Below are 9,284 nucleotides of genomic sequence, written 5' to 3' on the forward strand. Positions count from 1 at the left end.
CTGTTGCTGAAAAAAAGCCATGTGTTATGCTTGTACTGGGTCAATGGGATTTGTAGTTTCTGATTGAGATAGAAATTTGTCCACAGTAACAAATAGGTCATAAGGTCAAGTGTTCTGCAGAAAGATAGTATTGGGGAAGGAGAGAAGACTAAGATTACCGTTCTCAAAGGGACCTGGATTGAGGACTGTCTGTGGGGGAAAAGCAAATATTCTGGGAAGCTGCTAAGGACTCTGAGTAGTGTGTCTTGGCCTTCTTTCAAGATTTGGCCTGTATATTTAGTAATTTGAGGAATGTTACAAAAAAGATTTGAAGGGTAACTTTTGTTCAAGAGACCAGGTTTGGATTAATGTAGAAGAAGAAAGAATTAGACACACGAGTAATTGGCACGCCCTCCCTGTTCCCAGACGGTGGGCAAGAGCAGCAAGATGCTGCAGCACATCGACTACAGGATGCGGTGCATCCTGCAGGACGGCCGCATCTTCATCGGCACCTTCAAGGCGTTCGACAAGCACATGAATCTGATCCTCTGCGACTGCGACGAGTTCAGGAAGATCAAGTGAGCAGGGTGGGGTAATGGGTGGGGGGAGAGGCAGTGCAAAGCCAGAACTGAAGTAGAGGTTATAAAGGGGGACTGAAGTAGGGAGTGAAGCCTCAACAGAGTCTGACTCCTCAGCATCACCTCTGAGTGGGGTAAGAGCTTCAGAGGCATTGCACCCAAACCATTGCTTTTTTTGTGTGTGGTACTAGAGATGGAACTCAGGGACTTTTTTCCACCAGACTATACTCCCAGACCGATTTTATATTTTATTTGGAAACAGAGTCTCACTAAGTTGCTGAGAGCCTCACTAAGTAGCGAGGCTAGCCTCAAACCTGCACAATCCTCCTGTCTCAGCCTCCCAAGTACTGGGATTACAAGTGTGCGCCATCACGCCCGGCTAAACCATTGCTTTTAAGTTTGAAAAAAAAAAAATAAACTGGGAGTGGTGGTCCACGCCTATAATCCCAGTCCTTGGGAGTCTGGGACAGGAGGATAGCAGGTTCAAAGATAGTCTCAACAGTGAGACAAGACTCTTGAGCAACCTAATGACACCTGTTTCAAAACAAAAAGTTAAAAGGTTGGTGGGGAGGGTACACCTTGGGGAGAGAATGCCCCTGGGTTCAACCCCCAATACTACATGCACGCAAAAAGTGTTTGCACAAAAACAAAAAACATAGGCTTATGGGAATAGTATGTTCAAAATGTGAAGTATGTATTGCTTGTGTTTCGTGACAGTCTTTTTGACTGAAGGAATCTTAGTAGAGAATAATTGTTGATCATAGTTGAGGATTTGGGAAATAATTACCATTTCTTATCCCCTCTGTCTAATACTATTTCCATTTCTTATTTTAGTTTTGTCATTATGATTCACTTAATTAAAATGATTTAAAGAATTACTTTCTATTTTTTTATGGATATAGTATCAGTTTTGCCTGTCTTAAAAGGCTTAGTCTTGTCATTTGTATCTCTGTTTTATGAAATAAATTCTCTTTGTGTAGTTTTCTGTCATATCGAGGGGATATTCTGAAAAGACTGACATTAAATTGGAAAAGAGCTTTACTATTACACGCATGTTAATTGAGTCTAGAGGTTCTTTTAGGCATTAAACTCAGTGACTATATGAGAATCTTGGTATCAGTTTTTGCCCTAATTGGTACTTTTGGTGAGTGAGTAATCGAGGTAGGTATCTCCATAATTTATCTTACTAGAATTTACTTTTGATTCCTAGGCCAAAGAATGCAAAACAGCCAGAACGTGAAGAAAAGCGGGTTTTGGGTCTGGTGTTGCTACGTGGGGAGAACTTGGTGTCCATGACTGTGGAGGGACCACCCCCTAAAGATGTAAGGAAGATGTAGGGCCAAGTAGAACTTTCTTGGGATTCTTTGCTTAATTTTACTTTGTTTTGCTTTTAATTGGCTCATGAAAGAATAGAACTTTCACGTTGGGAACATTACAGTATTTGAAATGTCTGAAATTAGGGCATAGAAGAGGCACAATAAAATATACTTTTGTCAAATAAAATGCATCCAGCACATGGCACCATCTTTAATTGTATGAGAATTAAGGGTTTTTCATTGGTTATTCTTTGTACTAAATACTACCTAGATAATTGTGGGAGTTCCAGTTTATTTACAATGGGTATGGTTATGAAATTTATCTGTCATCACAATTTGAAAAATGTGTGCATTATTAAAATCTGGAGAGCACCCTCATGATTCATAGAACTGTCTCTCTTGTTCATAATATAGTCATGTTATTTCATGCAGAAATAATATGAAATAGGTAGCATGGGACAAGGGTGAGTAAGCTGGACTTTGAATAAGATTTCTGAGGCCTTGGGTAACTCACTTGAATTCATGACAGGTATTTTCTTGTTTCAGACGGGCATCGCTCGAGTACCACTTGCTGGGGCCGCAGGAGGTCCTGGGGTCGGGAGGGCCGCTGGCAGAGGCGTCCCGGCTGGTGTGCCCATCCCCCAGGCACCGGCTGGGTTAGCAGGCCCTGTGCGTGGCGTTGGAGGTCCATCCCAGCAGGTAGGTAGTGAGAAAAGCACTTAGATTCATGGGGAAATGTGATTGGTATATTTTGGGGGACTGGAGATATATCTCAGTGGGAAAGTTTGAACTTAGCATGTGTAAGCCCTTGGGTTTGATCCCCAGCACTGAAACAATAAACAATGAGTGAAATTAGTTCAAAACTGCTGTAAGTTAGTACCTCCTGGGAATTATCTACCACTTAATTTTCTGTGCTTGGAACCGTGAGCGTATTTCTCACTTTTTACTGTCTTCTTGGCTCTGCCTTCCCAGGTAATGACCCCACAAGGAAGGGGCACTGTAGCAGCTGCTGCCGTGGCTGCTACTGCCAGCATTGCTGGAGCCCCAACACAGTACCCACCGGGACGGGGAACTCCGCCGCCCCCCGTGGGAAGGGCAACTCCGCCTCCAGGTAAGGGGATTGTCAACAAGGATCATCATATTGCCATACCTGATGGCGCACGCTTGTAATCCCAACATTTGGGAGGCTGAGACAGGAGGATACAAGTTTATGACCAGCCTCAGCTACTTAGTGAGGCCTTTTGCAACTCAGTGAGATTCCTATTTCAAAATAAAGAATAAAAAATAGGCCTGGGGATGTAGCCCTGAGGAAGAATGCCCCGGGCTTCCATCACCAGCACCACAAAAACGTCATTTTGTCTTTGCGAGATTATATGTTACTTTGAAGAAGTAATGTCTCAATACTCTGTATAAGATAATGGATTAAGCCACAGCCTAAAAGCTTAAAAAGGAATTTGGAGAAATATAGTACTGAGAGTTGATTAGACCCAGAGGATCTCTGAACTATACTCTAGCTCTCCTTCGTTTTTATTTTTATTTTTTTATTTTTATTTTTGGTGGTACTGGGGTTCCTGGAAGCCCTTCTACCTCCGGGCTACACTCCCAGACCTATTTTTACATTTTTATTTGGAAACAGGGTCTCCTAAGCCAGCTCACGGGGCTGGCTTCGAACCTGCGCGATCCTCCTGTTTCTGCCTCCCAAGCGCGGGGATTACAAGCGTGCGCCACCACACCCAGCTTCCTTCATTTTTATTTTGAAACAGGGTCTTGTTAGGTTGATGAGCATCTTACTACTTGCTGGGACTCTCCTGAAGCCTGTGATCCTCCAGTCTCCATTTCCCAAATACTGGGATTGCAATCATATGCCACTATGCGTTGCTTGTTTATTCTTTGAGTGGAAGATGGCATAGAAATTGTTTGACCCTCATTAGGACATTAGTATTGACTTCTTTCTTCTCTTCTTTTCTTTCTTTCTTTCTTTCTTTCTTTCTTTCTTTCTTTCTTTCTTTCTTTCTTTCTTTTTCTTTCTTCCTTTCTTTGCTTTCTTTCCTTTCTTTCACCACTGGCGTTTGAACCCAGCTTGTTTCTTTATTATTTTGGACTGTATTCTACTGGTTTTTACTTGAGAATTTGTTTCCTGGCAGGCATTATGGCTCCTCCCCCTGGTATGAGGCCACCCATGGGCCCACCAATTGGGCTTCCGCCTGCTCGAGGCACACCCATAGGCATGCCACCTCCTGGAATGAGGCCCCCTCCACCAGGGATTAGAGGTGAGTTGGGATTGTAATCTTCACAGAGTGGCAGCCATTGCTCTGAGAGTTAGATGCCCTTTTTCTAACCATCTCATGGAATTTTTCTTTCCTATCTAGGTCCACCTCCCCCAGGAATGCGACCGCCGAGACCCTAGGATACTCTTGACCCATCTCAGTCCCGTTTTTCCCCTACAGTGTGTCTTGTGAAATTATGTAGCCTGTTTGTGAGCTCTTTGTCCCCTTTCTGCATTAATAATAATAAATGCTAATAATCAATGCTAATAATAAATGCGTAGAGCAATTAAACTGTGAGGTACTGTTGTACACTTTTCTTTGCCTGTTGATTTTGGTCAGGTCAGAGTGAAAAGAGACTAGTATTGAAATTAGTGTGGATTAGGTAAATTGTACTAAGCAATTTATGTGAGTCATTTCTCTTTCTTAGGAAAAAATAGTGATATGTATTTCATATTCCAGACCTTTCACTTTGTGCACTGACTGGTTTTGGCTAATGACCTTTGCAGATAAGGAAATTCGTGAACAGGGAATTAAGTAGTTGTAGGAAAATTCACAATTGGCCGCCTGTTTCAAATTTTACTATGACATGGTATCTGAAAGAAATTGAGGATAGATGAAAGGTCTCATAAGGCCATGTATTTACTGAAGAAATGTATGCAGATGAATTGGACTCTGATTATTAATTTCACATATTTGGAGTAGGTGTTAACTCCTTTTTTGTAAAGTTGACCCGAATTGACCAGATTTTACTGTGCCCTGTGATCAGAAGACCTGCTCCTCGAATAAACAGCCCCTACCAGTAAGTATTCATTTGTAAAATAGCAAATGAATGGCAGAATCTGAATATTGGGAGGCAGGATATGGGATTACATAAAATAAATTGCATGCTAAAATTCGTATTCAGAATATGTACAACCACATGAGTAGTAATGTGCTATAAGTTTGAAGAGCAAACTCTCTTGGAGTTAAATAGTTGAGAAATTCCTCAGTCTCTAATTCTCATGTAAATTGACTATGGAACAAAGAACTTTTCATTTATTTTTATTTTTTGATATGGGCACTTGAACCCGGAGTATTCTACCTCAGTGCTATGTCCCCAGCTCTACTTTAGTTTTTATTTTGAAACAGGTCCTGCTAAGTTGTTGAAGGCCTGACTAGTTTGTAGAGGTTGACTTTGAACCTTTGTTCCTCCTGTCTCAATCTCCAAATTACTGGGTACAGGCATATGCTATCACACCTGGCTGGGAAGTCATTTTTAAAATAGTAGAGGGAAGCTGCTTATGGTGGAGCATGCTTACAACCTCAGTACTTGGGAGACAAAGACAGGAGGATTGTAGATATGAAGCCAGTCTCAGGAATTTAGTGAGGCTGTCAGCAACATAGTGAGACCCTCTTTCCAAATAAGAAAAATAAAATAACATAGAGTTTGGAGTGTAGATTAGAGGTAGAAGCCCACTGGGTTGCATTCCCAGTACTCCCCAACCCCCCCACACACAAAACAAATAAAATGGGAGTGGGAGTTTCTTATCTTTTGCTGTTGAGGTTTTCACTAGGCAGTGACTAATGTACCCATGTTGATAGTAGGGACTGACTTGCCAGTACTGTTAGAGCTTAATGTTAACTACATAAAGGCTGGTAGATTGTAATTATGTTTATTTTCCCCAATCATGATTGGGTACATAAGATCTTTTTCATCTTTTAAAAGATGTCCTCATAAGTGGTGGTTTCCCCAGGAAAAGCAGCCAATAAACTGACTATAGTTATTGTCACCATCTTTTGGTTTCTAGAATTTAGGTCCACTAAGTTTCTGGTAAAACCACATGAAGTCACCAAGTCCTACTTGGTTTAGGAAGTTTGTATAATAATGTGCCATATAATTTTTGATATGATTTTCAAAGTTTGTAAACATTAAAACAAACTTTTGGTTTACCATAGAGGTAAGACCATTCAGTTAAGATAAAGTATCTTGGCAGGAATGGTAGTGTACTTTTGAGAGACTGAGACGGGAGGATCGCTAGTTCTCAGCCAGCCTCAGCAACGTAGTTAGGCTATGAGCAATTTATTGAGACCCTGTTTCCAAATCAAAAGTAAAACAAGGTTGAGGGTATAGCTCAGAGGTAGAATGCATTCTATCCCCAGCACCACACACACAAAGATAAAGTATCTAATATGGCAGGTAACTTTTGGGCCTACTTTTAATAATTTATGGAGCATTTCTTTGTGTTTTAGAAGGAAACATTTTCTTGTACCATGTGTCTGATGGTAGGCTGTATCACTGTGTCACTCTTAAATTGGGACATGAGCTAAAATGTAATATATTTAAAGAAAACCTGTTTTCTAGTGCTACTCCCTCAAGAGTTGGCCCTTTGGCAAGTTAGAAGTAAGATCCCTGTATTTTGCAAGATACTTACTTCTTATAGCTATTTTAGTTGATAATGCCAATGTTTTCTGCCTGGGGCTTCCTTGATATTTTTGAGAACCTTAACTATTTGTGAAAGATATACCAAAAGACAATTTGGAACATACTATTTCATAGGATAGGGGCTTTAAATTACTGGCATTAATCTTTTGATAGAGATTTCTAGATCTGTACTTCTAGTGGGTTCTATGAGGGTTGTGCCTTAACTTACTAATCTTCAAATACCCATGGGAATAAATGCTTAGAAATTATCCCACATTCTGATATTAACATGAGTGAATATCTCATCTGAGACATCTGATTTCCTAATATGCATACTTATTAACTTCATAAATGTATATGCAAATTGGTTTTCAATTGCATTCTTATTGGAACTTAAGGAACCATTCAGATATAATTATGGGCTTTAATAGCTAATTGTTCCATTAAGGTAGGTTATGAGTTCTATCATTCATTAGTTCTTAATTATGTCAGTGTTTAGTAGTCTTAAGGCACTGAGGTTTACTTTCTTAGAGGGTTTTTTTTTTTTTTACAGTCCTTGGGATTGAACCAAAGGGAATTCTACCTTAGATCTACACCCCCAGCCTTTTTTTTATTCTTTATTTTGTAACAAGTTTCCACAGAGTTACAAAGGGCCTCACTAAGTAGTAGCTGAGGCTGCCTGCAAATTGCAATCCTCCTGTCTCAGCCTCCCACATGCTGGGATCACAAGTGTGCACCACCTCACCCAGCTCTTAGAAGTTCTATTTATGTGCGGTTTGGGGATTGATTCCATGGTCCTTCTATGTTTGAGCCATATGTCCAGCCCTATTTTATTTTTGAAAAGGGATCTCACTAAGTTGCAGAAGGCCTCACAAAGTTGCTGACGCTGACCTTGACCCCGTGATCATCCTCCTATCTCAGCCTCCTCCCGAGTACTGGGTATACAAGTGTGCTCCACTACACTGACTGAGGTTTCTTTTTTCCTGATTCAGTATCACAAATACAAACTAATGAACATACATTATGATAATAGTCCTATTTCCCTCTAATTTTATAATATTTTATTAAAAACTGGAAAATACAACTTTACGTAGTGTCTGCACCACAAATGTAATGCCCTTATTAATTTCAGTAAGTAGCAGGTGATGGTCTCTAATTAGAGAGGGTACTTTTTCAAATGCAGGCTACCCAGTTGATGATTCTTACTGTATTCTAATTGTCTTGGTACCCTGTTTGCACACATAATCTCAGTTTCTGAATTCTATGGCATATTATAAAGGCATTTCTTTGTTTAATGAAAATATCCGAGCCTGAAATGGAATACTTAAATGTTAAACTTTTGTCAGTGACTTGCCATGTTCTTTTACTAATTTAGTTGATGACTGAAGGGAAGAGAACATTTGCTCACTGAATTTCATGATCTGTCATCTCTGGGAAGTGTATCCAGTAGTTTCACATTGAGGCTGAAAAGTTATATTAGCTGCATTTAGAGCAACATAAACCATTCCAGGTAATGTACACTTGTAAAGAAAACTAAGAGTATATCGCGGAGGCCTTGGCTAGGATCATGATGACCCAGGACCTTGTCTGACCATAATGATTCAACAATTGAGCTTAAATGATAGGACTCTGAAATCCAGTCACTGTGCCTCGCTAGACTGTCAGAGGACATTCGTCTCAACAGAAAACCTTGGCTGAGGTGGAAACTTAAAAACTTAGGATAGATAGAAATGACACTTTGCCATTTCTTTAAATACCTTTTGTTTTCATAGATACTCTAAGATAATTATCTGTTTCTTTTTCTGTACTTTGTATGTTGTCAAGAGCTGAAAGGGAACAGCGGTGGATCACAAGGCATGGACATCTGGTGAGGCAGAAACGAGAATGTGTAAAATGAACCTGCCGACTCTTGAACGCAAGTGCAAGCGTTGTAGGTTTCTAAGTGATGTCCTGGAGGAAGCAGGATAGTATTTACGGGGTGTACTATCGTGGTTCGCAGTAAGTATGTGAACAGCCTTTACATGCACACTGTTGGCATTTTTAAGGTGTGTGTGTGTGTGTGTGTGTGTTCCTTTTGTCTGCATTTGGTTGTGTCTGGAGCCCATTGTACATAGACATTTAAGAGCTGCTAAGTGATTTATCGGCACTAATAATATTTATGTTAGAAGTTTATAAGATATTTTAAAATTGCTTTCATAGGATGGAATGTCTGTGATAGGAACCTCAGCCTATTTGATATCTGAGTCCGTACATTAGTTCCCAGAGCACTGAGTTATTCCTAGAAAGAGTCACTTGGGTTATTTAGAATACTTTCTATTGCTTGTCTTGTATAATACCTTGTCATAATGTAATGCATTGTGAGAGGGATGTTTGAAGTTATTTTGGGTAAAAATTCAAAGTGGAAATCACTAATTTTACAGGATTATGGCATCTTTTTAACAGTGATATGGGGGATATTTTAATTAATTTAGTACTTGAAATGCAATTCCAATGATATATTTGCTAAAGTAAGTAAACTATTGCTAAAGTGTTGAGGTGTTCATATTGTAAGAAGAGGTATGTAGACGAGAAGAAACAGCTCTAGTAGTCCTTCACATTCAACGTAATCTTGGGGCATTAAAATACAGTTTGCATAACATACTTCAGATATACTTCCATTTTGGTCCTAGACTACCTGAAGAGAGCAATTATTACAAAAAGGTGGATCACACATTTCTTTTGCTTTTTTTTTGCAGTACTGGGG

At 39.9% G+C, this 9,284-nt stretch overlaps 1 protein-coding gene across 4 annotated transcripts; it reads left to right on the forward strand.

Annotated features, from left to right (window-relative positions):
- Window positions 1-405: 405 nt before the first annotated feature.
- On the forward strand, window positions 406-4,281 carry SNRPN (small nuclear ribonucleoprotein polypeptide N; the record flags this gene model as incomplete). Of its 4 annotated transcripts, none has more annotated exons than XM_080693096.1 (6): window positions 406-557; window positions 1,768-1,879; window positions 2,420-2,572; window positions 2,846-2,984; window positions 4,018-4,143; window positions 4,243-4,280. In XM_080693096.1, exons 1-6 carry the CDS (start codon window positions 427-429, stop codon window positions 4,278-4,280), a joined length of 699 nt encoding a protein of 232 aa, XP_080549222.1. In that variant the 5' UTR covers window positions 406-426. The 4 variants fall into 4 exon arrangements, with proteins under 4 accessions (XP_080549222.1, XP_080549223.1, XP_080549225.1 ...); XM_080693097.1 differs by having other exon boundaries at window positions 412-557; window positions 4,258-4,280; XM_080693099.1 differs by having other exon boundaries at window positions 412-557; window positions 2,420-2,542; window positions 4,018-4,281.
- Window positions 4,282-9,284: the final 5,003 nt, after the last annotated feature.

Source organism: Muscardinus avellanarius (genome assembly GCF_963383645.1).
Source record: "Muscardinus avellanarius genome assembly, chromosome: 3".
NCBI lineage: Eukaryota > Metazoa > Chordata > Mammalia > Rodentia > Gliridae > Muscardinus > Muscardinus avellanarius.